At 44.4% G+C, this 26642-nt stretch overlaps 4 protein-coding genes across 7 annotated transcripts in view; 2 read left to right on the plus strand and 2 right to left on the minus strand.

Moving 5' to 3' along the window:
- Nucleotides 1-2224, plus strand: part of LOC135485964 (uncharacterized) — a 19984-nt gene extending 17760 nt beyond the window's left edge. The window contains exons 21-25 of the mRNA XM_064768397.1: nt 163-412; nt 517-683; nt 998-1171; nt 1460-1876; nt 2192-2224. Coding sequence (XP_064624467.1) covers nt 163-412; nt 517-683; nt 998-1171; nt 1460-1876; nt 2192-2224 — 1041 coding nt within the window. The remainder of the gene's footprint in view (nt 1-162; nt 413-516; nt 684-997; nt 1172-1459; nt 1877-2191) is intronic.
- Nucleotides 2137-13681, plus strand: LOC135486696 (uncharacterized). The gene is made up of 23 exons (XM_064769738.1): nt 2137-2336; nt 3252-3395; nt 3630-3750; nt 4244-4444; nt 4755-4920; nt 5242-5754; nt 5865-5946; nt 6164-6310; nt 6479-6643; nt 6788-6981; nt 7208-7352; nt 7601-7721; nt 8013-8214; nt 8541-8607; nt 8733-8984; nt 9090-9269; nt 9493-9675; nt 9950-10105; nt 10405-10647; nt 10945-11124; nt 11489-11586; nt 11870-12021; nt 12246-13681. Exons 1-23 carry the CDS (start codon nt 2301-2303, stop codon nt 12842-12844), a joined length of 4347 nt encoding a protein of 1448 aa, XP_064625808.1. The 5' UTR covers nt 2137-2300; the 3' UTR covers nt 12845-13681.
- Nucleotides 13682-14797: 1116 nt separating this feature from the next.
- LOC135486523 (protein zyg-11 homolog B-like) lies at nt 14798-22091 on the minus strand. 4 transcript variants are annotated; one of them, XM_064769373.1, is made up of 13 exons: nt 21879-22091; nt 20416-21320; nt 20060-20174; nt 19608-19748; nt 19164-19394; nt 18791-18901; nt 18353-18479; nt 17983-18053; nt 17527-17589; nt 17195-17262; nt 16842-16971; nt 16403-16550; nt 14798-16140 (listed from the first exon to the last, which is right to left on the minus strand). In XM_064769373.1, exons 2-13 carry the CDS (start codon nt 21279-21281, stop codon nt 15962-15964), a joined length of 2250 nt encoding a protein of 749 aa, XP_064625443.1. In that variant the 5' UTR covers nt 21282-21320; nt 21879-22091; the 3' UTR covers nt 14798-15961. The 4 variants fall into 4 exon arrangements, with proteins under 4 accessions (XP_064625443.1, XP_064625440.1, XP_064625442.1 ...); XM_064769370.1 differs by having other exon boundaries at nt 18353-18494; XM_064769372.1 differs by having other exon boundaries at nt 18353-18494; nt 22070-22090.
- Nucleotides 22092-22698: 607 nt separating this feature from the next.
- Nucleotides 22699-26000, minus strand: LOC135487267 (uncharacterized). Its single transcript, XM_064770801.1, has 7 exons — nt 25909-26000; nt 25570-25716; nt 24890-25054; nt 24365-24616; nt 24113-24151; nt 23744-23846; nt 22699-23476 (listed from the first exon to the last, which is right to left on the minus strand). The coding sequence occupies exons 1-7, from the start codon at nt 25955-25957 to the stop codon at nt 22837-22839; spliced, it is 1395 nt and encodes a 464-aa protein (XP_064626871.1). The 5' UTR covers nt 25958-26000; the 3' UTR covers nt 22699-22836.
- Between the last annotated feature and the right edge of the window lie 642 nt (nt 26001-26642).

The raw sequence follows: 26642 nt of genomic DNA on the forward strand, positions 1-26642 counted from the left end.
AGCCTGAAGTGGACACCTCAGGTCAAAACAGCTGGCAGCACACATTATTAGCCCAAATAGGCTAGATTTGTACTACCTTACCTTTTACCTTTCACAAAAGAGATTCACCATTCATACACACGTTGTACATCTTTGTAAACAATCAAGTTGTTATCTCTGCAGCCCAACTACAAACCACTTCAGCTCCATAGTATAAGAGCCAAGTCATGTGTGACAAGTGTCTACAGCCCATCCATGCTCTACCAGAGTTTCAAGATCTCGGGCAAACCTGCAGTGCTAAAGAGACAGCCGTTAGGTTTCGTTGTTCTGCCTGTGAACATAAAGGAACATCACCTTTACCACACAGGGAGACAGCTCACCCAGGACTGGGCAAACCAAGGGATCGGGTTCATGTGTAAGGGTGAGATGTTAGGTGAGTGTGCTGGCCGTTCTAATGGGGGCTACTTGTTGGCCTGTGCCTCCCCATTCCTGCTTGTCTCAAGACCTGTTTACATATCTTCTCTCTGTTGGTTGTAGCACACAGCACGATGAGGATAGGTCATCTCCAGGATGGCAAGGTGGCACCGCTCGTTTCTGACCAGTTACAACTGTTCTCGCTCGATGAGAAGTCAAAGTTGTGGAAGTTTCTTATCAACTCTGTCTACTTCCTCCTCCAGAGTTACGCACAGTTGACCACACAGCCGGTGAGTTTGGCTTCATTTCACCAACTATCATGCTATACATGGCCCCTGATTCACAAGTTAATGCTCATATGCTTGCACTGGGAACCATTTTCAATTTGATTGAGTTAGTTTCAGATACATGTAAGTTGTTTGAATGGCGTTCCCGAAAGGTGTTCTAAATATTGATTGAGAATTTGGTTCTCTTGCTGTAGGTTGTTGGACTGTGATGTCATGCTTAGAACTTGTGCTCATATCTACTGCACAACGGCCAAGGAATGACAGACTCAATCAATAGTTTCAGATAGGTTTTCAACCAGATAACCATTTCTTTCCAGCCGATTGTTTCCAGTTGGACACACTTACTGCCTGACATCTCTCAAGACCTCAGCCATGATCACATCTCGGAGGGTCTGTCCAAGCTCACCCGGTGGTACCAGCACACTCTTGTATTATTCTGTGCATTGTCCAGCCCGCTTAAGAACTTCTATCCTCCGTACTTCAATGGAATGGTTAGTTATACATTTATTATTTCTCCATCATCATTTGTATTTATTAAAATCGAGAAGAAACATGTCAATTGAAACACAGCTTTCACATCATCCAAAACCTTGAACTTGATTCAGGAGTGCCCTTGATTCAGGAGTGCCCTTGATTCAGGAGTGCCCAGAAGATTATCACGTCCTGAGAGCTCTTGTACATCATGTTCAAGGCAAATTTCCCAAGTTTGTTCAAGTTTGGCATCTTGTCAATTCTATTACTATTTAACCATTGTAGCATACCGGTACATGTATTTGCAGGAGTTTGCAGATATCATCAGAAAGGTGACTATGGTCATGAAAGATGAGCTCAACCCCAACAACGTGTTTGGTTTCTGTGACACTCACCACTATCTACTCAGGGCATTCAGAGTCAACAAAGATCCAGAAGACCCAGGCGCCATGCCAAAACTTGCCGTGGATTTGACTAAATTAGGATTGAATTCTTCATGCATCAGGGAATTAAAGATTGAAGAATTCCCCACTGATTCAATCCCGAGTGTAGTGTTAGAGTGCATGCAGAAGTTCCCTAACTTGATCCGGGTGCAGCTCTCCAAGTGTGGATTGACGTCTGTTCATGGCATCGAGACGTGTGAATCCCTCAAGACATTTGAAGCAGACAGCAATGAACTTGAACACCTTCATCATGGCTTTGAAAAACTGAAACATACTCTGGAGGTGAGCGAGTCCAGGGGGAGATGTGAAATCTATTTAACTTTTCTTCCGTCTTGCATAAAGCATTAACTATTTAACCTAAAGCTTAGCTTGTTGATAGGTCCCTGTAGGCCTGTCACATGCGTTGATATAACGGTCTCTGTTCGACGAATCTCCTTCTCTCTAACACCGTTCAAGTTTAGAGCCTTCGGTTCCATACTCTGGTTAAAGAAGCATTGTGTAAATCTTCATGATAATAACCAGTTGAACTGTTTAATCTCTGTAGGTACTGAATCTAAGTGATAACCCATTGAAACAACTCCCTGTCTCCCTGAGCAGCTTCTCCAAGCTGAATCAGCTCTCCATATGTAACACCCTGATCACAGAACTCCCTGATGACATCGGTGAGTTGACCTCTCTACAGAACCTGGACATCAGTAAGAACAGAATGGCTCAGCTTCCAGAGAGCTTCAGAAATCTAAAGGTGAGTGAGAATCCTGGGGACTAGTTTGAATGTGTGAAAGTTGTAGAGGCCTTTTTGGACAGAGAAATAGTAGATGTGACATGCATAGAACAGAAGTTAAACCTCCAACGGATATTGGCATCTTGACATCTAGCAGATGTTGGCATCTTGACATCTGGCAGATGTTGGCATCTTGACATCTAGCAGATGTTGGCATCTTGACACCTAGCAGATGTTGGCATCTTGACATCTAGCAGATGTTGGCATCTTGACACCTAGCAGATGTTGGCATCTTGACATCTAGCAGATGTTGGCATCTTGACACCTAGCAGATGTTGGCATCTTGACACCTAGCAGATGTTGGCATCTTGACATCTTGCAGATGTTGGCATCTTGACATCTAGCAGATGTTGGCATCTTGACATCTGGCAGATGTTGGCATCTTGACATCTGGCAGATGTTGGCATCTTGACATCTGGCAGATGTTGGCATCTTGACACCTAGCAGATGTTGGCATCTTGACATCTTGCAGATGTTGGCATCTTGACACCTAGCAGATGTTGGCATCTTGACATCTAGCAGATGTTGGCATCTTGACACCTAGCAGATGTTGGCATCTTGACATCTAGCAGATGTTGGCATCTTGACACCTAGCAGATGTTGGCATCTTGACACCTAGCAGATGTTGGCATCTTGACATCTTGCAGATGTTGGCATCTTGACATCTAGCAGATGTTGGCATCTTGACATCTGGCAGATGTTGGCATCTTGACATCTGGCAGATGTTGGCATCTTGACATCTGGCAGATGTTGGCATCTTGACACCTTGACATCTTGCAGATGTTGGCATCTTGACACCTAGCAGATGTTGGCATCTTGACATCTGGCAGTAAAGAATGTCTAGTCCCTCTTCTCTACCCGCTTCCTTCTTTTCAGAACCTGGAGAGTTTGACGTTCAGTGGCATTCCCTACTTGTTTTACGCCTTCAAGAAGGGTGTGATGGTTTCCAAGAGACACTTTCTCAATTGGTGCACGCAGAAACTCAATGGCGCTCACAGCATGTCGACCTTTACTTTTGAGGTAGGTGTTAAAACAGGAGATGTCCTCACCAAGACCAAGTCTAGGGTCAACGCTCAACCTGACTGGGGCTGAGAGGAAGTCAGTTACCCCAGAGATGACATCAATCATGGGTGGTGCCAGTATGCTGATGTCATGTCCATTCTCAAATACTTTGGCCAGTTCCTCTGCTCAATGTTGGTCGTGTTTTCTTTCTGTCCGCGTTGAATTGCCAACCTCTCCTTCTTTTTTCACCAGGAGAAGATAGAAATGTTCAACAGTTGCCAGAAAGACTCGTCAGATGTGCTAACCCACAGAGGAGTGAATCAGCTCAATAATCACCTGTTTTGGAAAGTGCCAAGGCTTGGAACTGCAGATAGTTAGTACAGTAAAACCCCTGTCGCTGAACACCCCAGTAACGTGACCACCCCGCTATGATGACCAAGAATCGCCGGTCCCGAATGGTTTCCTCTCTAATTACCATTACAAGGCCCCCTGTAACACGACCATCCCGGTACCCAGGCCATGACTGCTGGATTTGGCGGTCCCAATGACCGAATTCACCCCTCTAACCCGACCAAAGGGCCTAATTGCCGTGAAAGGTGAATGCTGCCATTATTTCTGTTAAGAAATTGATTGCGGCAAATTTGTCATGCTACAGAAAAAACAATTTTCAAGCCCAAATATTTTTTCAAGGAAGCAGGGTTCTTTGATTTCAACTCAGTGATGACCTCAGCTTATGGGCAGGAGCCAGGTAGGTAGGTGACCAGTTTGATGTTCCTGCCTTCAGTCTCCCTTTCAAAACCTCCTCAGAAAATGTGTTGCTCTCTCAGTTTAAGATTGGATCTGATTCATATCCCTTTCCTTGCCAGAGTCAGCAGCCGACCCATACGGCTGTGTTCCACCCCAGATCTTCTCATGCAGACGTCTGACGTCACTCGTCCTGAGTTTCCAAGGAATACGCTTCCTGCCTGATGACTTCAATAAACTACGCCATCTCAGAAAGATTATTTTGGATCACTGCAGAATGCTGCAGACAGTCAGTGCAGAGGTTGGCAAACTGCCTTTACAAGGTAACATACTCTTTGAGCTTAGATTATGTTTAGTATGATGTGAACTAGACAAAGGGAGCGTTATTATGTTGTGACAAATGTGTCTGCCAAGCCAGTAGTGCATACAGGTACAGAGCTCCGAAAGGCTCCTTACAGGTGGTTCTGGGATGAAAGGCTCCTTACAGGTGGTTCTGGGATGAAAGGCTCCTTACAGGTGGTTCTGGGATGAAAGGCTCCTTACAGGTGGTTCTGGGATGGATTCGACAGAAAATCCTCACCGAATACCAGTATGTATTTGGGTGTCAAATGATATGTTTCAATCTCTCCCTAGTCCTCGCCATGGGCCAGTGCCGCAAGCTACAGACACCTCCACCTGAAGTCCTCAAGCAGGGCATGGCCTACACTCTCTACTACATGAAGAAACTAGCAGCTGGCTCACAGGCCTGTTATCGCACGAAGCTCATGTTTGTTGGCCTTGGTGGAGCAGGGAAGACAAGGTAGGCAGCCTGTTCAAGGATCTTAGACAGAATATGGTGATCTCACTCTTGGCGTACATCAACCGTTTGAGAGAGGAGACTCTTAGGCTACTGGTGAAGCAACTTCCATTCTGACAATATTGTCAACAAAAGACCAAGATGGTCAGTTTGTTCTGTGTATTAGTGGTGATCTCAGCATTGATTCCAGTGGTGATCTCAGCATTGATTCCAGTGGTGATCTCAGCATTGATTCCAGTGGTTATGATCGATTGAATATTCTCCATAAGCATTAGTTGTCAGCTCTGCTCAATCAAATTCTGTAGCTTTCTTGTTATATTCCAGCTTAATGCGCTCCCTGATGAGCGGTGACCTGAAGTCACCCCCTATTGGCTCTGAAGGTATTACAGACGGCATAGACATCAAGTCATGGGTGATCAACCGTGAGAACCAGGCCTTGACGTATAGCGTGTGGGACTTTGCAGGACAGACTGTCTACTACAACACTCACCAGTTCTTCCTGACCAGCAGAGCCATCTATTTCCTCACATGGAACTCACGCCTTGGCTTTGAACACGCAGGGTTGGAGTTCTGGTTGAGTTCAATCCAATGCCACGCTCCTTATGCTCCAGTGTTTGTCGTGGGGACACATGCCGACCAGGTCTCCAAGTCTGACTTGCCCAGAGATGATCTCAAGAGGAACTATCCATCGATTGCGGGTTTCTACAGTATAAGCTCACTGACAGGAGTGGGAATCCGGCAGCTATTGGATGACCTGTTTCATGTTACCCTCAAACAGCCATACATTGGAGAGCGTGTGCCAGAGGTGTGGATCAAGATGGAAAGAGCAATCGCAAGGTGCGTTTATTCAATAATTGGTCTTTGGGCAAAGCCGTTTAGCAGGGGCACCCTGGAAGGCACTGTCTGACCATTCCAACTGCATTGTGACCTTGACCTCTCTCTTTCAGGGACCGTGACAACAAATGCAACCTTTTGAGTTGGGAGGAGATCAGAGACCTTGCTGGCAAATACGACCTAGATGAATCAGAGGTGAGTAAGCGTTTGTCCTCTTTTGGTAGGAAAGCAAAGCTCTGAAGTGGTCAGGGAGTGATACAGAGTCCTTGAGGTGATGAAACTGATAAACAAACTGTCTTTGTATCACTCATACTTCACTGAGACACTACGTGCTTTAGAGTCTGTTTTGATGGATTGATGTAACTTTTGTCTTTGTATTTGGATTGAAATATTAGGTCACTTTCTTTTTCAGACGAAACAAGCTGTGAAGTTTCTCCATGACCTCGGCAGCCTGCAGCATTTTGATAACCAGTCGTTGAAGAATAAAGTTGTGATCAACCCACAGTGGATCGTAGATGTAATGGCTTGTGTGGTGTCGGTGCATAACTCTTGTATAAAGGTTGGTGATGCTAAATCGAGTTTCTAGTAATAAGGCCTTGGTAGTATTAAGACTTCCCTTGACATAAGGTACTCATATGTAGTGGCTGAGCCATCATAATCTCCCACAGTTCTCTCACATTTGTCACATGTCAGCTTTTTAGTATCAAAACTTCTTGTGCCTTTAAAGGAGGGTCGTCTGCGTTATGAAGACATCTCCAAGATCTGGTCAGATTACCCTGCTGACCTCCACGACTGGTTATTAAGCCTGACTGAAGCTTTTGACCTGACGTTCCCTCTTCCTGACCAGAAGGTCAATATTGTGCCGTGTTTGCTGCCTCAAGGTCAACCAGAGGTAGGTGCTGTTTGCCAAATGAGCCTGAACTTGATGATTGATGTAAACAAACAAACACTGATATTTCTCTTCATGCAGCTAACACATGTCTGGCTTTTTCCTCTCAGCCAACATGAGGTTCATGAATACCGTGTCTGTTTCCAGTTCGCATGGCCCGAGATGCAGCCCGGTGATGGCACCCGCCAGGCTAAGATTCTCTATAGATTTGACATCCTGCCAGCCGGCCTCTTCAACCGAGTGCAGGTGCGACTCTACCAGATCTCTGACAGCTCGTCCATGTGGAAGCGTGGCTCACTGCTGAGGAAGAATGATCACATTGGCCTCATGATCATGAGAGGGTACGTCTTGCACTGGTAAACTATAACATCTGCTCACCGGCTCATGTGTTTGCACAGTTTGTACACTTGTAGTCTTACATTCACCAGTACTGTTTAGGCTGTGGTGATTCATGGAGTTGTGCCTCCTGATGTAGACATCTTTTCAGTTCTATGATCTGGCTTCCCTGCATTTGCACATTTCATGCATAGAGTGTAAACTTGTGAGTATACGTGATTCTTGTTTCAGTGGATCCGAGGTGTTGGTGAAAGCCCAAGGTGTGCGGCCTGAGAATATCATCTTCTTGGTGCATGAAGTGTTTGAGAGTGTCATCTTTGAGTTCTTCAAGGGCGTCAGCTATGAGTACTTGATTCCCTGCTTGGACTGTATGAAGGTAGCGACTCAGATGGAAATGTTGAGCTATTGTGGCTGAGGCCATGATACCTATGCCACAATGTCATAGTGTAGTTTGTATGTGGACAAATTGAAAGTCATCTCACTTTGAAATCTTACTCACTGTGTACTAGATAGATGTGTTACCAGATGGAACTACTTTAGATAAGGTTTCTCATGGACATGAGCTGGATAGTGGACAACTGCATTTGTATTCAAGCTCAAGTTTGGGGAACTTCCCTTTTTCAGAATGCATGTGAGAATGCCACGATGTTCTCATCGACGATCCTGCGTCGTGCCATCATGCTGAAGGCTCCATTCATCCAGTGCCATTCATCATTCCACTCATTGCCGATATCAGATGTACAAGGTAAAGACAGTCCCTCAATGTTAGCCAGAGATTATCTAGCAGTTCTCCTGTTGATTTCATGACAATCCAATGCATTTTCAAGTTGTTCTCTTCACTTGTTAGAGTGACATTCTCTGAGTGATGTAAGTCTCTGACCTTGGTACAACTGGCGTGAGTATGATGTATAAGGGTGGTTGGTACAAGGTCAGTTGAGGCCACCCATTCACCTGAAGTGTCAACTTGGTTTATTTTGATACTGTAAATCACTGGCAATGGCGATGCCAAGAGTACATGTATCTCTATGTTTTCCAGGTTGCATGCCTCCTGAGATGTCCGATGACTTTAACCTGCAGTTCCACATGACGATGAAGGATCTGGACAGGATGCATGACAGCTTCTCATACGACTGTGGCTTTATTTACTGCCAGGCTGATGTGCCACAAGAGGGCTCGGAAGCCATTCACCCAATACGCCTCGTCAAGGACCTCCAGACTATGGAGAATGGTTATAAGTGGTGAGACGTCAAGACTTTCTGTCTGGGATAACACTGTCTTGGAGTAGGCTTGTCCCCCAAATAGGAAACATGCAGCTAAGACATGGGCAAAATTCTGAAGGAGTGGCCTGCTTTTCTCGACAGTAGCAGGAGTTGACTGAACTGTCACAAGAAGAGTCCTGGACTCTCTATCCCCCTCCCCTTGTTCTCCTGAGCAGCAAGAGACTTGGTATGAGGTGGTGGGACTATGCCTGCCCAAGTTGTTCCTCAAGGTTACTGTGCCTCGAGACAAGAAAAGGTTCAACTCCTCTTTCTGCATCATTTCTCTGTTTTGGTTTCATTTCCAGTTGGCACAATGAAGACTTGCAGTCACTACCTCTGAATGATGTCTTGAAAAACATCGGAGACTGTAAGGTAATTGCTTATTAAAACTGATCGATTAACAGAAACTGTATCACCTGTAATTTCATGATATGTAGATGTATCACACATCTAATGTCAAAAAGATGTGAAAAGTTATGTCTTATTTTCTATTTCAGTGCATAATTCTGTTCATCTCGTCCAACTTCACCAGAGATGACTTCTGTGGCAAGATTTTCCGATTCGTCTACGACATCTTGAAGAAGCCTGTCCTCCTGGTGACCCTTGGCCAAGGTCATCAATGGCGTGAATCGGACATCGGCATCAAGATCACCCACAAGGTCTACATCAACATGCAGAAGTCCTGGCTGTATAATGCCAAGTTGGTGGCGCTCGAGAAACAGATCAGATCAATCGTCAGGAGTGACAGGGTAGGTTCAGAGATAGATCTCATGCTTGACATGTCACAACTGAACTGAACTGAACTTCAAATAATGATGTCTATTCTGAAATGAAACTTTTCTGTGTAATTGCAGGTCCAGCATCGTTGTGACGTGTTCATCAGCTACTCGTGGTTGAACAGCATCGCGGCAATCCAAGCAGGCCACGTCACTAGAAAGGAGAATGCAATGGGTTTTGGTGACCCAAGAGAAATCAAAGAGTTCCTTGAGAAAAACGGTGTGACTTGCTGGATCGATATCGAGAAAACAGGAGTGGTGAGTGACGTTTAGACCTCCTCTATACTGGTGGCAAGTGTTCACCAGACAGAGTCAACCCACGTGATGAAGAGGTCAGAACTAAACCAGTTGGTTTCCTCAATGATAAAATGACGTTGACTCGGAATCTCCAAGAAACTCAGAAACCGAAATGAACTCATCGGAGGAGAGGCTCCGAAGCTTTGGATGAGTATTTCAGTGGTCTTTCTTGTGTGTTCTTCAGGACGGCCTGTTTGAAGAGATAGCCCAGGGTCTGAAGCAATGTAAGGTCATGGTCGCCTGCATTTCAAATGAGTACGCGTTGTCAAGTAACTGTCAGATGGAGTTCAGGTTTGCTGCTGTGACCTTGAAAATGCCTATTGTCCTTGCTGTGGTTGGCACAGGTTACGCTTGGGAGTCGACTGAGGTAAGAGATAGAAACGCACGTGTATGTTTGATCATCCTCCACATCTTAGTTTTACCCCATTCATGTAGGAGACACTTTCAGTGGTAATACCTCCATGAGTACGTCCGGTAACTGATGTTACACCGAGGCCAATGTTCCTCAGCCCCTGGTACCTCTGTGAGGTGATGGGCTCTAGTCCTTGTCAACGCATGCCTTCGTATGATTGTCAAGCCCCAGGTTCATTCAATAGCATATGACGTTGACCTGATGGTATTGGCCTCTTCATTGTTTACAGATCGGCCTTCTTTCTCTCGGCCATGATAAGAGTAACTTCCAAATCAATAACAGCGAGTGTTATGACCAGCTGCTACGAGATGTCCGCGAGAAGTTAAGCCTTGTTGATCAACCAGAGGAGATTATTAGTAATCCTGGTCAGCCACACGGATTCAGGGTGAGTCGAGAAGCTTCTGTTGACGTCTAGCTGGCCAAGATCCCTTCTACGAGGGTGTAAAGCAGCTTTCACTTTTAGATTGGGATTCTTTGCATAACATATTAAGAATTGCCTTCAGAAGCTACAGACTTTCACCCTTGCTTGTTAATCAAGTCTTTCTTGCCATTTCTTGATGCTTTCTTCAAAATTCAGTTGATTTTAGAGAGTGAGTTTTACCTTGGCCGGATGTAGTGTCCCTCGATGAAATAGTTGAGTAGTTAGGTGGAGAAAAGTCTAACACACTGTGTGTTTCTTTCCAGGAATTGTACGAGTTAGCACAGAGAAAATTTATGCGGCAATTCTCCGGCTATGCTGAGAATGGTCATGAGTATCCGAGGCTTTTTGTAGTGGATACAGTAGCGCCATCAAAGGCTGATGATAAGACTAGCGTGAAGGATGCCGAGGCATTGGAACTGGAGATAGCAGATGTCAGCCAGGAGGGGGAGGCGGTGATCAAAGATGCCACTGACTTCTGCTTCAGGATCTTGTGTGAATATGAAGAGGTACGACGTCTGCCTTAGGTTCACCTTCAAGAAGCCAATGTCACGTTTGATCTTGCTGGTTGTCGCTTAAAACCAATAGGTTGTCAGTCGTTATGGGCCAAAGTGTTTTGAATTCGTGGTGAAGGAAAATGATATTTCTGGCTGGGGCAGAGTCTCTATTTTGTGCTCCTTCCTTGGGATGCCAGACATAGGTGCTAGCATGCCATCTTGTGCCAAAGAACTAATGACTGTATAACATGTATGACAAAGGTATCAGTCTCTGATTAACGATTTCATTGATGATTTTCCCCTCCTCAGGGTTGGCACGTGTGTCATGATGGTTTCCCCATCAACATGGTCGGCAGTGAACTCAGCCAACTTTGGAAGACAAGTGCTCCATATTTTGGCCGCATGCTGAAGCTTCTCAAGCACAGCAACATCGACCTCAATTGTTTTGGAACATTGGACGGAGATCTGTTGATTGATACTCTTGAAACTGTAAGTTGTAAAGTGAGTTTTTGAAACCTGGCTGCTGGGTAACAATTTGGACGCGTGTGCTCAATCAGCGTGAGCAGTAATGCTGGCATTAAGGCTCTTATGTGTTTGTCATTTGGGGAGCTTATACGATACCGTGTCGTCACAGTCTATTTACTGCACTTGCCTACTTAGGCATAACAGGATTGGCCAAATATTGCCCTCCATTCTAGTTATTGTTGTGTCACACTACTGGAAATTGGCCTCTATTCTAGTTATTGTTGTGTCACACTACTGGAAATTGGCCTCTATTCTAGTTATTGTTGTGTCACTACTGGAAATGACTTTGACGTTTATTACTTCTTTTCATTTCATTGTCTTCCTCTAGAATGTCGGTGTGAATGTTGATCTGAAACCGATCTACCAAGAAATCAGGGAACACATCATACGCAAGGATTATGAGATGACGTATGGTGGACTCAAGCTGTAAGTGATCCCTTCAATATTCCATTGACAATAGATAATCAATATCTTGTCGACCAGCATTTGACCTTTATGAGTGAGAAGGTCTCAAGGTCTTGATGCTAAGTGACTGATGTTGGGGACCACAGCAGAATTTGAACTCTAACTGCTACAGTCAGTCCACATCAGGGTACACAGGCAGCAGCACTACCACTGTGCATCAGGGTTTATCTCCAGGTCGAGTGACCGTGACGAGTAAGAGGTGAGCCCACAAACCTGGTGAAACCTATCTCTTTCCTCATTGCAGATGCTACCTCCCAAATGGCAAGTACCTGTGGTTATGTGACCAGCACCAGAACCTCCCGAGAGTGACCGTCCTTCAGAACGAGGCTTCACCAAGCAGTGCATCAGAGACGGAGCTCACTGAAGACGTCCTCCTCGAGAAGTTGAATAAATTTAGTAAGTTTGGTTTTCATTAGAGCAGATTGTGTTAATGTTGGCTTTGTAAAACGTTTCCATGTATTTACCTGTTCTCCACTCAGAAGTTTGAAGCTTCGTTTTCCTTGTATGAACCAAAATGGACTGTTGGATGTTGTTTACTGCTCTTTCTCTGACATACACATCAGTGATGTGCTTTTTATCACCATAATTTAGCTTCTTAATGTTTGTTGTTTTCCTTGCAGATGAGAAGGAAACTACCAATAAATTCCCAAAGGCTAGACATCACAAACAAGGAAAGCGACAGAAGAAACAAAAAGGAGGCAAGTTTGATCAAAAAGTTGAGAGAGGTGACAAGCTGGGTGAAGGAGGGAGGGAGGTAGAGAAGGGGAGAGGAGGGAATGAGGGAGATGTGACTTCAGCCAATGGAAGTGAGGCAGTGGTTGAACCAAGCGTTTCTAATAAGGGAGATGTGACTTCAGCCAATGGAAGTGAGGTAGTGGTTGAGCCAAGCGTTTCTAATGGACATGAAGAAACTTATCAACAAAGAGAAGACAGTGTTGGACCTGCTGGAGCAGAAAGTGATGGTAAAGGGGGGAAACCTAGTGTGAGGGATGATGATACAAGTGTTGCACATTCATTCAAGGAAGCGAGTCGTAAACCTGGACAATCTGGTCTGGTCGACAGGGAGATGTTGTCTGTTGTGAAGGAGAAAGTTCCTGGAGCGGTGAGGGTGCGTCCAAAGACTGCCCCAGCGCCAAGTCAGACAAGGCCGAGGATACAGAGAGCCAACTCCATTGCTGAGAGTGCTCCTTACACCAGTAAAGCTTGTGTCATACTCTAGATTCCTACAGCATGTAGTTCAAGAATTGTTGGCTAGTTGTGACAGTACATTACAGTACAGTATTGGAGCAGGGACAGTACATTACAGTACAGTATTGGACTAGGGACAGTACATTACAGTACAGTATTGGACTAGGGACAGTACGTTACAGTACAGTATTGGACTAGGGACAGTACATTACAGTACAGTATTGGACTAGGGACAGTACATTACAGTACAGTATTGGACTAGGGACAGTACATTACAGTACAGTATTGGAGTAGGTAATCTGTGTATGTCTACTACTCTGATATGCTGTCATGAGCGTCAAGCAAGGAAGTTAGGGAGTCATCATAGTTATCTTTGGTTCCGTCATTGATCTCCTCCAAAACTACCAAGTCTTCATTCTCTTTTTTCATACCCACTTATCACAAATATGCCTCGGGAACTATGAAATCCAAACTGAACTGATTATGGCAATTCTGCACTTTGTTACTGTTGTCACGATATGAGGTTGCCTTATTGCTGCTGCTGTATTAAGATTGTAGTCAGGTAGGTGTTAGTTGTATGAATGGTTGAATGTATCCGAGTAACATGCATATACAGACGCTTTGTATGATGATCTCTTTTATTATTCCCATTGAGGAACAAACCGTCCAGGAGTGCAATTTTTTTTCTCCAAAAATCAACATATTAAACACACAATGTGATGGCAAATTTTGCCTTTTTAGTTTACATATCCACATCTACATGTATTCAGATTGCCACTATAGACCTTGTGTCATTCTTCATGTACATGCTCTGATTTTATTTATATATTCTATTGAAGAGATTCTATTTTAGATTGAAGTTTATTACTTTGTGTCAATAAATGATCAATTCTTTTATTAGTATTTGAACGTTTATGTCTTGCCTACTTAATTGCTCCAGTCCTGAGAGATCGAGACGGTCACAAACTGATAAAATCTGGTCCACAGTGAGAAATGAGACTCAACCAGATTAAATACATGTAGGCCCCACAGTGTAGTGAGAAATTAGACTCAACCAGATTAAATAGGCCCCACAGTACAGTGAGAAATGAGACAGTCACAACCAGACTGCATCATCCCCCACAGTGCCAGTCACAACCTTAATCAGCCCCACAGTGAGAAATGAGAGTCACAACCAGTCCTGGCACAAGTAAGCCGTAGCCCCTATCCTTTACCAACATGGTGAGAGTGATGAGACAGTCACAACCATAGATTCAGACCATGGATATTCCCCTCCCCAAGTAAGTAACTGAGAGAGCCGGAACAGCCACACAAGGAGGGGGGGTTGAAGACCACACCAAATCGGCCTCCGCATCTGTCATGACCAAAATGAATTGGTCACTGTGAGAGAGAGATGAGGCAACTCAACATGGTGCGATTGAGATTGGTGTTATGACTCCATTGAATTGGCCCTGGCAGCTCAATCGTGTGAGACAGTCACACCCAAACCAAAGGGAACTTGGCAGCCACACTGTAGTCTTCTCAGAATGCAGAGAGATAAGACAGTAACAAGACTGCTTGGCTGCCCTACTGTCTTGCAAACATGGTGAGAAGGAGAAATGATCACAACTTGATCATGTCAACCATGGAAGCTCCACCACCATGCTGCGGACACAGTGATGTCACAACTCGTAGGATTGGACCTAGCACCTCCACTGTCTTGTCAACACAGTCACACCCACATTGAATCCGACCCTGCACCTCCACTGTATTGTCAACACAGTCACACCCACATTGAATCCGACCCTGCACCTCCACTGTCTTGTCAACACAGTCACACCCACATTGAATCCGACCCTGCACCTCCACTGTCTTGTCAACACAGTCACACCCACATTGAATCCGACCCTGCACCTCCACTGTCTTGTCAACACAGTCACACCCACATTGAATCCGACCCTGCACCTCCAGCAGATTTGCAGAAAGACCGAGACAAAGGAGATGATTTGTTTTGGTACACATTTCTTTATTTTGTCAAATACAAACGAGTTACTTCATGCATTCTACCGCAACACACTCACTTGCACAAAATGAAGACTGCAGTTTACAAGGTTTACGTCAAGACGTGATGTGGTCATCATTGCATGTCATGGCCCTCCGCAGTGATCAACATAAACAGTTGTGTACTGTTGATAGAGGACAAACCACGGCATGGAGGAGAATCATACACTTAACACAATGACATGAACACCATTAACCCTGTGGGGTACGACACCACTCTACTCTCCAACATCAACTTAAACCACATGCACTTGATAAATAAATAATAATGATATAATAATACTGTGTCCTCACTATTGAGGAGGTTTGGGGCGAGATTCTACACAAGGCCTATCTTACATGCGACAGACAGAACGGTCTTGGATCATTTCACAAGCCTGTACTCTCAAGTTTACTGCGAATCTCATTGTATAATCAAGGGTGACAGATTTCATAAAAGCTGACTGCCAAGGAGCACAACAATTACAATAAAATCTACAAGATCATTCAATTCAAATTCCTAGTCACATTTTGTGATGAGGGGTAATAAAATGCCTTCACTGACCCTGTGCCAATTCATATCACAACAAACGTGGACAATTAAAAGTCTGAATCAGATTTGGGTTCAATTTATGTACGGGTAGTCATAATATCAGCTTAAAGATTAAATCCAATTCACATGGTACCATGTATGCAGTCCAATGTAAAGAAGCATGGCAGTAGAGCATACAACAAAAGGTCAAACAACTTGATAATGCTAAAATTGATTCTTTGTGTAAGTCACATTGTTATGGCAGCAAAGCTAAGCATACTTGTGTGTGGACAATGAATGTTCTTGTCATGTGTGTCCAGGTGAGTAGCCTGATTGTAGGACACCTGGGAACACAGTCATCTGAGGCAGCGGACCACAGCCTGTGTGGAAACAGTGCCATGTGTCTCCAGGTGAGTAGCCTGATTGTAGGACACCTGGGGACACTGTGTGGAAACAGTGACATGAAATCCTGATCGCCAACAAAACACATGTGACCACAAATATCTCTCGAGCCAGATGGGACATCTGCACCTACGTCAGAGTGCAGCATCAGCTGTTGTGAACACGTTCAATTGATGAGTTTTCCGGCCGAGGAGTTCAGTTTTCGAGTGGCTTCAGAGCCTCCACCTTTCCAGGCGTGTCCGGACCTTTCTCCAACATCAGCAAGATTGACGACACGATCTTCTTCACCTGGGGATGAGTATGTAACGATTGGTCCAACCTCACTAACAGGTCCTTCCCACCTTCCTCAACAAGCATTGAACAGTACCTTTGACCTGCAAGAAATACACTGAATAACTTAACACTTTTTATGAATCACAATGTTCAAGTTGCCCCAAGGTATTACTGTGAAAGCAAAGTGACACAAGTCCTAACTTGAGCACAGCTGCCAGGCATAAGCAGGTTGTAACTTGACTTTGGGTTGTGTCCAATGAACTATTGTACAGACGATCCTCATACCGGTCAACCTCGTCATCAACATCAACACTCACTGAAGGACTACAATGTAGCTCTGCAGAATCAATCTTTAATGCTTACCGTTCCTCCTACAAACATGTTCCATGGCCCAGACAGCCCATAACTGAACCTCCGGGTCAGAGCAAGCAAGGAGTTCAATGAACGGAGTAAATGAGCGGTAGGCTACCATCTCACTGCAAGGCTGCTCCCATCCATTCACTGCCTTACCCTGGAGATAAAGATGCCTTTAGTCTCTCTACAACATTGGAACATTGGCAAATGCAATCTCAAACACGATCAGCACACTGGAGTTACATTCCATAGATGAACACGTAACAATATACAGGTAATCACTTGACATTCTACCAAATGTACAAAACGTTCTTTTCAAACCAAAAGATGCACTTTTCAGGCTTGAGGTTCCTACACTCACAAAAGATGGCAGTTTTAAATCCAGGTCTACAACTTGATTATCAACAAAATTGGCTTCAGATTCTTATAAGTGTCAAAGTTCACTTACCAGGTCTTCTAAAAGAACAGGCCGTGGCACACTGCGTGAACACCAGTTATGAGCGCCCTCACTGGCCAGATGGGCAACTATCCCAGCAGCGAAGTAACTGACCTGGATTTTAGGAGTATTCAACAAGCCCCTGAAATGGTACAATACCTTATCACAAGAGACATTGAACAACAACTAAACATTTTCTTGATTTTGTGCAATATAATTTTTATATCTAACTTCTAAAAGAATTATTTATCAATAAAACTGCAGTAACACTAACAAGGCACACGAGAGATCTGAAGAAATGTTAAAGATGTTAAAGAATGGAATGTTTCCATGAAGAAACCGAGCAGATCGTTGAGCTAACTCACCTAATCATAAGACAGAACTGGTCAACCATCAAGACATTCCTCAGGTGTTTCACTTCAGCGAGATTGTTCTGAAAGAAAGGGGGTGCGTCTGAGTACCTTCAGGTTTACAGAGACAGGTCATTCAAGCTCTTCACACAAGTCACAAGTTCCCAATGAGACAGGTCATTCAAGCTCTTCACACAAGTCACAAGTTCCCAATGAGACAGGTCATTCAAGCTCTTCTCACAAGTCACAAGTTCCCAATGAGACCTTTTCTCATGCACAAGCTTTTTGATATTCTACACCACTTTCTCACCAGTTGATGATCTGATGTGTGTCCAAGATTGACTTACCAGGAGTCCCAAGACCTTTGTTTGGACATGAAGCTTATTATCTTCTTCACAGTCCTTGTAAGCCTGCAACAACAATAAGTAAACAGCTTCAGTGGATCAATGAAGACTTCACTCGCACATGGACCCCGATATTTCTTTGTCTCTCAAGACCCTATTATTGATCATTTTTTCAATTTTGGATCAATTTTTCAAGTAGATTTGTTTCTGTGTGTTAAATCTCTGTCACTGAACCAGGGATAACCCCTAATTCACACACCACTCTCAACTCATACCTACTAAGGGATTTGCAGGATGCCATTTCCATGACTGTTCTCATTACAGTTATGCTCAGCTGACCTGAAGGAAGGTCAATGACCCAGTTTACACTTATGTTCTAATGAGAGTATGACTCAGTTGAACTCGACTCTTGACCCAGTGACAATATCTGGTTGTGACATCATTCCAACACCCACATACCTCAATGACAGCCATGTAGAGGTTGAGTCCGTCTTCTTCGAGGAAAACATCACAAGTATCTGGAGATTCATCTGCAAAATAAATCAGACCTCATACTGAACAACATAATGAGATGACACCGTGATTTGATAGTTGCCTTCATTCAATGGAACCACCCCAACAGTGTGGGGCATTGGTGACAGAAAGATCCATTATTACTGTAAACCTGATCAAATCATTGGGAGTGTGGGGATACAAATGTTGGAGGGGGGGGGGCATGATTATATAACCCGGACCTTGGTTGGCAACCTTACTGTCTGGCTACCAAATTAAGAGTCACTAACTAGATTCTGTGATTGTGTCAGTGTGGGGGGGGGGGCATGCAACCCACCTGTTAGATTCCAGAGAGCACTCAATGTGAACTTCATGGTGATATCGACCTGCTTATCCTCGGCCTTCTCTTTCACGATCAGCAACAACTTCTTCATGTACTTCCTCTGTGATCCGAGCTTCGTTGTCTGTTCGGTGGGAATCTGTAAAAGTGGGAGACTTTACTGAAGTTTATTCATCTTCCTCACCATTCGCTCACAGGAAGTTGGCAAATGGTGTATATCACTGATGTTTCTGTCTGGTGTAAGTGATGACTCAATGAATCATCTGATGATCATAGGTCGTACAAGTTGTACCTTCTGATGGAAACATCTGTTGAAAAGTGCAGGAAACAGAGATAGAAGACCTATCTTCTGATGGGACCATTGATTTATATTTTCATGACTGATTTAAATTGTTGAGTTTTTGGAAATAGACAAGAATTTGCTGAGAACATTACCTTGGCAGCTAATATTGAACAGATGGCTACGGACATACGGATCATTGACGGCTCGGTGAAGGTACAAAGACACTCCATCACCAGTTTGGCACAGTGGAATCGGTCAAAGTTCTGAAAGAAACAACGTCTGCCATGAACAGTCATTTTGACAATGTGAATCCACTATTCAACAAAGACCGATGCGAAGAAAAATCATCCAATGCAACTCTGCTTGCAATGATTACAGTAATTTCAAAAAGCCTTTACCCCTTTCTCTCTTCTCACCTGAAGACTGGCTTTTGCGAATCTTCCACAGTAAGAGCAGGCAGGACTAACATGTCCTTGTCCTGATCTGGACTAAGGCAGTCAATGCGAGGTCTGAATGAAAACTTACCACATCTTGTAAGATCTTGTCACTGCACAGAGTGAGGAGGGCATTCTTCTGAAGCTGCTGTACGTTAGGGAAGTTCTCCATTGCCGCCATGGTTAGACGCACGATCTCCTTCAGCCATTTTGGATGTAACGATGCGCCACGCTCGCCCTTGGACAGGTTGTACATGCATGCTGTGGCAGCCATTTGGACACTCAGGTGGTCGGGGTGGTTCTCAGCACCGGGAATCAGCAGCTGAACAAAAACACAAAATATGAAATATATTCGATCAAAGTGGTTTGCAGGTCACTGAAACCATCTGAAATATGTGGGCATTTCAAATCCTACTGAATTGACTATTTCTTGGAAACGGTCCAGTCAAACATTTGGAACGTGACCACATATTCATGTCTCAAGATGAATCTCACAAAATGCTTGATATGACATGTATGAATGGAGAGAACTTACTTCGAGTATATCAGAACGAGGCTCTGCCATGGCTTGAGTGAGACTGAACAGATGGTAGAGAGACTTCTGCATGTAAATGGCTCGATGTGAGTAACGACGTAAAGACTCGATGATCTGCTTCTCACTGGCCTCACCAGTCACCTGAAAGACAACATCCATTATTGCCATCAGTAAATCAAGGGCAGGACAAGACAACATCCATTATTGCCATCAGTGAATCAAGGGCAGGACAGCAGCCTCACAATCGTCACTAAGGCCTTTCCGCCATATTTTAAAATAAAACATGCATCCTTATAGAACATAATTCGGCAGTGACAAATGGACAATCCAAAGGCCAGGACAAAAGATCAGCTACGTGATCTGCCATGCTGAGGATCCAGGGCAACATGATGAGCGTTCTATCAGATAAATTGTGATCACTTTTAGCAAAGAAAGCAAAATACGCTTATTACCTTGATATGACTCGCGTATTCTGATGAGTTTTCATCCCTAAACATGGGCTGTTCACACAAGTCAGTCAGGGCGAGGCCAAGGAAGTGAACATTTGGGTGCACCTCCAAGAAACTCCTGGAATTCAAGAAACAGTGTCAGAAGAGGTGTAACAGGATTTTGATACTGAAAGCGGAGAAATCGTAAAAGTACAGGTCTGTAGAAATACAAAGTATTATGTCAATGCCAGATTCCCGAACTGAAGGAAACATTAAAAGTATGCACTCGGACAAGGCAGGCTGCAACAAGCTGTCTCCATGTCTTTCAAAGAGCAAACCATTGACAACAGATCAATATAGTAATCATTGAATCGACTCACCTGATCCATTCTATTTTCAGTCCATCCTTCCCCGATATATCAAGAGACGACAAAAATGGCAGGAAGTTCCCCTGTAGTATTAGTAAAGATGCTATTTCAAACTTGGATGGCTGGAGTCCCACGAAAGGCTGCATCTGCGTGTCATCAGATATATCCAGATGTTGCAGATTGGCACAATCCTTCAGAACGTGGAGAACGTTGTCACAATTTGATATCCGTAAATTATACATGGAAAGTGAACGTAGTCGATATTTCAAGTGGCGGACAGGTCCTATGTCATTGATGACTGTATTCGAAAGGTCAAGATTTTCTAAATGAACCATATCCCTGCATATCACTTCCAAACCATGCTGGTTAAAATCTGTATTACTGACATTCAACGTGTGTAACGCCTGCAGCTTACACAGAGAGACAATCACACTCAATTTGGTGCTGTTGGTAAACGTTCCATTGGCCACATTTAATAGCCGCAGATTATTCATGGTCCATTCCCCAAGACAACCAATCAACTCATTTATACACACTTTCTCCAAGCCAATTGCCTCTAATTCAGAAATCTTATGAGTTTTAAGAATTCTTAGCCCTTTCAAAGTCAATGGTCCATCGTGTCCATCTCTCAGCCTGACCCGCTTCAACATGGTCGTATCTGATTGAAACAAGCCCAAGGTTGTGTCGTTGAGTTTGCCCTTGTCACAGAGCGAGTTGAGGAGATGTTCCGAGATGTTTCCATGGAAGAATATGTCATTGTCTTTGAAGACCAGCCTGGTCTCTTCCTCCTCTGTCTCCTGGGCTTCACACAAGGCGGACATGTTATCACAGATGAAGTCCACACAGCAGTCTTGCAGTTTCTGTGGTGTGTCGTACATATTTGCATCCTATGGCTGACTGCAGCCAATATCCTAGTTCTGAAAAACAATAGTAATCGCGCATGATTAAAGTGAAATGATTTACGTTAGGCAAACAGTATACTATGTAAGATTTAGGGTCATGGAAAACGTCAGTCAGCATATCTGTCGTTCCACCAAGTGAAACCGACGACTTGTCAGAGCTGTAAGCATGAAGCCTGGTGTTTCACTCATCTTTGTCGAACATGTCCATTGACACCATCGCCGTCTGGCTAAAATGTGTGGATTATATAAGTCAATGTCAGCCATGGTGATGATATGAGAACTGATGTTAGGTTTGTTTACATCAGAGGCCAAGTGAAGTCTCACCCTACCATACGGCATCTGGTTAAGGTGTCAACACGGGACGAGACAGATTGTTGTTCCACTTTCCATGTTGTTACCAGCTGGCTCCCAACATAATGGCCGCTTCAAGTCCATACAACCGTTGTATACAACAATACATGTATTACAAATTTAACGTCCCAACAGAAATCAACCCATGAATAAAGAACAATAGGTCTCAAATGGAAATCTTGCTCAAACCTGAAAAAAAGTGTAGCCTTGCCCTTAGCCTACTTAACTTTCCACTCTTTCTCTTCCACTTCCAGTCAGTTTAACTATTAATACTATCGACGACAACGAAAATCCAGAGAAAATCTTCCTCTGTTCGACAGCAAGTTCTGGTTCAAAGCTTTAAATTTTGTTTACTCCACAATATGATGGGGTTGGGCTAGGAAAATGGGGTAAAAGGGATTTTTATGGCTTACATATTGATCTGGCTTCCTTGAAATAAATAAATAATCGATAGATGGCGCTTCAGGTCATCATTGCTGCTCCACGGCTGAAGAGGAAATAGTTGTTAATTGATGATGTGGCAAAATGTGATTTCATGACCTCGTCGAGTGCCCCGTTTTCCGGGATTGCTTAGAGTTGGCCACAGCCGTCGATTTGCAGCTTGCAAGTAATGGATATTCATGTGATCACGTGTATGTCATGTGACGTTTTTCTTCGTCTTGTCGCGGAATTTTTTTCATTCACTCGTTCTGACAGTCCATGAAGTTGAAAAGATTCCGTTTGTCCACCGGATTTAGCCTTTCTGAGGGATCCGAGTGATTTATAGTCATAGTACAGATATTGTACAGAAATGCCCAATTTTTCTGCCACCCTTCCAGCCGTATCCCTCTGGGGGGGGGGGGGGGGGGGTACTAAATGGATGGCATTGATAATAAAGCATCCGTCTTATGCTAAAAGAATTTGCACAAATAATTCGTGACCGACGCAAACTATGCTACAAAAAATACTGTTGGTTGTCTGACACTATTGAACTGAAAAATATGAACTTTTTTATTGGCTAAAATTTAATCTTCATATGTCTCCAAAAAGAATCTTATGAGGGCTAAGCATAAAACTCGGTGTCCAGGAATGCGACCAGTGCAGTTAATATGGAATGTTCTGACTTGAGGAGCCGTCTTCAGGAGGTTATGCCTTTGTCGTTGTCAAAACCAAGGTTGAATTCTCCCTTGTCTTCCCGTTCCTATGAATGCATGACATCATACACGGCGTTTTCATGGGTCTGCGATGATGCAGCGGCCATGTCTTGGTAACCATCATTGAAGGCCACAGGGTTGTTGGCTCTGCCGCTGGGGACATCGTATGCATTGCCGTCTGCACTTGCATCTGTCAGGTCCATGGCTGAATTCGAAGCAGCGTCTCGAAGAATATCATCAAAACCAGCGTCGTCTTCAACGTATCCTCCAACCTCAGTATATATGTCCTCTGATTGTGGTTCAAACCCCGCCCCATGGACCTCATCGACAATCGTCCCATGTTGAATGACCGCCGCTTTGATGGCAATAGATCTAGAGCCGCGAAGAGCATCATCTTTGGGTTTCTCATTAGTATGAATCTCGTCATAGGAATTGTCTGGTGTGCCTATGTCACCAACTCTCAAAGTTCCCCCTCGTTTTGCTGGAGTCTCTCTCTTTGAGTTACCACCCGGTGATGCCACATGCCGGTTCGCCTCGACGGCTGCCCCTGTCATGGGAGCATGAATCTTACCAGGGAGTTCTTCTCCAGTGAAGTACAAATCATTGTCTATAGTGATATTGTCAAGACCTTCTTGATCAGAAAAGCCGCCGGAACTTCTGAAACCAACTCTGTCATTTGTCTTAGACCTGAAAACACAAAGGTTCGGAGTGAGATGGTGCCAGATGACGGCTATGGAGTGATAAATAGTTGACCCAAATAAAGCTAACATCCGATGAGTAAGATTAGGTCATGAGTAAATCCCATTTCCTCTCGGTGTAACAATGGTCACCACCAGTCATTTTACTGATCATGATCAGTGGTTATAGCTATCGTCATACGGAGACCTCATCACAAACTCATTGCCCCTTTTTAATCTGGCGCTGACACAATAGAGTTACTGTTTGCTGGCTTACCTTCCATCCACGCCAGTACGTCTGCAGTTCCTCCAGTACACCACCACTAGCACCGCTAGGAAGAGGAGGACAATTATCACAACCACTATCGCCACAACGGAACCTGTGGAAGACAAAATAACTGTGAAATCAGCCGGGAGCCGTCTCTCCCCCTCATTACATGTATTTGCGTGCCTCCTGGCCTGAGACGAGGGGAATAATATAGACACTGCTTCCACTCTGCGTATAGCGAAAAATCCTTTCGTGATCGCTTTAGGGGTTAATTTTGTGCTGGCGCTTGGTCATCTATAAATGAGAGACATTTGTCCCGGGCGAAATACTCCGTCACACAATCATCACACAGTCTTGATCACAGCCCTCCGTCCTTACCTGTTGCGAGGACAAATCCCTGCTGTCCAGTTGGAGCTTCTGCAAGCAAAAACACGAGGAAGGCTCACTGAATTGTGGGCAAAAACGAAACGCAACATACATGTATTATTACTTGCCCATTTCCACGTCTGAACCCACTTGAACGGTCTGTATGACCCCACCACACAAATAGAAAAGAAAGAGTATACCGGACTCTCATGTATATCGGTACATTATGCATGTCGGGACTAGCTAACAGTATTCTGTACAGACCTGCAGTGTTAGTTGGTGCAGCAGTTGTTTTGTATGGACCGCTTGTACTTGGTCCTCGTGACGACACGGAAGTCCATGAAGCTGGAGTGGAGGGCGAGCTTGTGCTTGGTCTTCCTGAAGTCCCGGGAGTGGAGGGCGAGCTTGTGCTTGGTCTTCCTGAAGTCACGGGAGTGGAGGGCGAGCTTGTGCTTGGTCTTCCTGAAGTCACGGGAGTGGAGGGCGAGGTCGTCGTGACATTGATGAGCTCCATATCTGAAAACCAGACATACTCGTAGATTGCTTTTCCAGTTTTAGACTCGTCTGTGAAAAGTAATGGGCGATATACGCATGATTACCATGCATCTGCCAGCCAGAAAGTTCCCAGGTTGTGGAGCACCAATGACCAGTATTGAGTAGGTTCTTCATAACAAGTTTCGTTTCTAGTCTATCATAATGTGAACTTTTACTGGGCGTCATCTCCCTCGGTCAAATAAACTCCAAGCTAGCGACTAACTCGTTTTTGCCAAAGTTCCTTAGCTGACTTACCAAACTGACAAATGTAGCCATGGTTGTTCGTGTCACACTCTTGGTCGTCCCACATGAAGTCGTGGCGGTCCCACAGAATGGCGCAGGTTCGCTTGACTTGACTTGGCAGCTTGCTTGGTTCGTTCGGAGCCCAGTGAAAGGTTGTGCTAGCTTCCTCGTCAATAGCTGAAGTGATAAGCCGATGTTACAGTTACGAAGAAACTAGGCCAAATGATTGGTACCTTTATCCAATATAGCTGTTCTTAAGTTGTGTGATCTACTGTTCTTGCCTCAAAGGTTGCAACGGCCCGGCCCATGCAGGACAATCTTTCGGTGAAAGCCACGATCTATCCAGTTGGCCTCCTTTTCCATGCGAGCTCTCGTCTAGTTACTCTGAGGGCAAATGTAGCAAGATAGAGCAGCAGATATCTGATTGGCTGTAACACGTGACGTCAGTTTTTGGAAGTGCTCGACGTAAATTGTTCCTTCCTTGTCCATACCTGTTCTCCTTTCAGTACTCATGTGACTTAAGAGTTCTGCGTCACCGGCAGTTAACTATAGCGTCGCATGATTCTACAGAGCCACAAGAACGACGCTATGATCTCGTATGTTTAACATCTAGGCAGCATTTTGCCGGATGAGCGTTAAAAAGAGAAAATGTTTGGCGAAAAGGAGGGATCAAAGTGGAGGGCTGTACTAACCTGACGGTTGTGCGTAACACCAAGGAACACCTGGCGTCCCACTGGCGCTGTAACAGCAGTCATGTTGGAGACACTGGGCTTCTCTGTTCACCTGGCAGTCCCAGCGCGCTGACTCATTCACAGGCGAGGATGGACAACTAGTCGTCTCTTGAAACGTATGAGATTCGCCGAAATAAATCATGATTATATCATGTGTAATCTGTTTATGTATCTTCCCAATATGAATCATAGCAAGACTGTGACGTTGAGTTTAATCATATTTTATTCTAAAATACCAAACAGTTGTTACAACAGTAAATTACTGAAGCAATGGCAGGAGAGCAAGCAAAGCCGACTTACGATTTATCCACACGAACTTTGCATCATTCCCCTTCTTCATTCTCGCCATGCCGAACCAGAAGCTGACACCGACAGACCAGGACCCAGGCACCAAGAAACCCTGCAATAAGTCATGCGTCGCGTTCCTCTCAATGATAGCCAGCGTTCCACTAGCGTTGGCACAGATCATATCTGCATCATACCAGTTGACCTTGGGGCTCCGCACGATGTTGAAGCAATTGGTTCCGTCATCTATCGTTTGGACGTCCTGTGAAGTGGATTCAAATCGACTTCTACACACGCTGGCTGAAAGTGTTTACGGTGGGTTGTAGGCGCAATTTGGTAAATATGATACCGCGGGTAAAGAAACGTCGTAAAGACTAGTGTATGACAGCCAATGAACTTCGCGTCATTACCATCTATAGATGGAGAACACCAGCACCATCGGATGGTCAAATAATCGGCTAGTAAAGCAACCATGTTACTCTGTAGATGTCGCTGGGAAATACTAGCATTTCTTGTCCATAATTGGTAGAGACATATCGGTGACAATGTCACAATCACTGTGTATCGGAATCAGATCTGTCTGAAGCCTTCAGCTCTGTCACCCAGTCTACTTATGACCATTGCATCGAAGAGTAATGAATCACGTCACCGGCTAAAAGGAAGGATACTTTTACCATGAGACCATACTGAAGATCTTAACATCAAATGTATCCTGGGTATTGGTCTTGGGGAATATCACAGGCCCAGGA

Source organism: Lineus longissimus, chromosome 4 (genome assembly GCF_910592395.1).
Source record: "Lineus longissimus chromosome 4, tnLinLong1.2, whole genome shotgun sequence".
Lineage (NCBI taxonomy): Eukaryota > Metazoa > Nemertea > Pilidiophora > Heteronemertea > Lineidae > Lineus > Lineus longissimus.

Bases quoted from the DNA above. Each gene is read 5' to 3' on its own strand.
- LOC135486696 (XM_064769738.1), top strand. From the start codon at position 2,301: ATGGCTCAGCTTCCAGAGAGCTTCAGAAATCTAAAG. The intron at 10,648-10,944 runs GTACGACGTCTG...TCCCCTCCTCAG, and splicing joins TCTTGTGTGAATATGAAGAG to GGTTGGCACGTGTGTCATGA. The intron at 12,022-12,245 runs GTAAGTTTGGTT...TTTTCCTTGCAG, and splicing joins CGAGAAGTTGAATAAATTTA to ATGAGAAGGAAACTACCAAT.
- LOC135486523 (XM_064769370.1), bottom strand. From the start codon at position 21,281: ATGTACGACACACCACAGAAACTGCAAGACTGCTGTGTGGACTTCATC. The intron at 20,175-20,415 runs GTGAGTCGATTC...CTTGAATTCCAG, and splicing joins CTGAAAATAGAATGGATCAG to GAGTTTCTTGGAGGTGCACC. The intron at 19,395-19,607 runs GTAAGTTCTCTC...GTTTTTGTTCAG, and splicing joins CTCGTTCTGATATACTCGAA to CTGCTGATTCCCGGTGCTGA.
- LOC135487267 (XM_064770801.1), bottom strand. From the start codon at position 25,957: ATGGCGAGAATGAAGAAGGGGAATGATGCAAAGTTCGTGTGGATAAAT. The intron at 24,617-24,889 runs GTAAGTCAGCTA...TCTGGTTTTCAG, and splicing joins TGGCTACATTTGTCAGTTTG to ATATGGAGCTCATCAATGTC. The intron at 24,152-24,364 runs GTCTGTACAGAA...TTTTGCTTGCAG, and splicing joins TGCACCAACTAACACTGCAG to AAGCTCCAACTGGACAGCAG.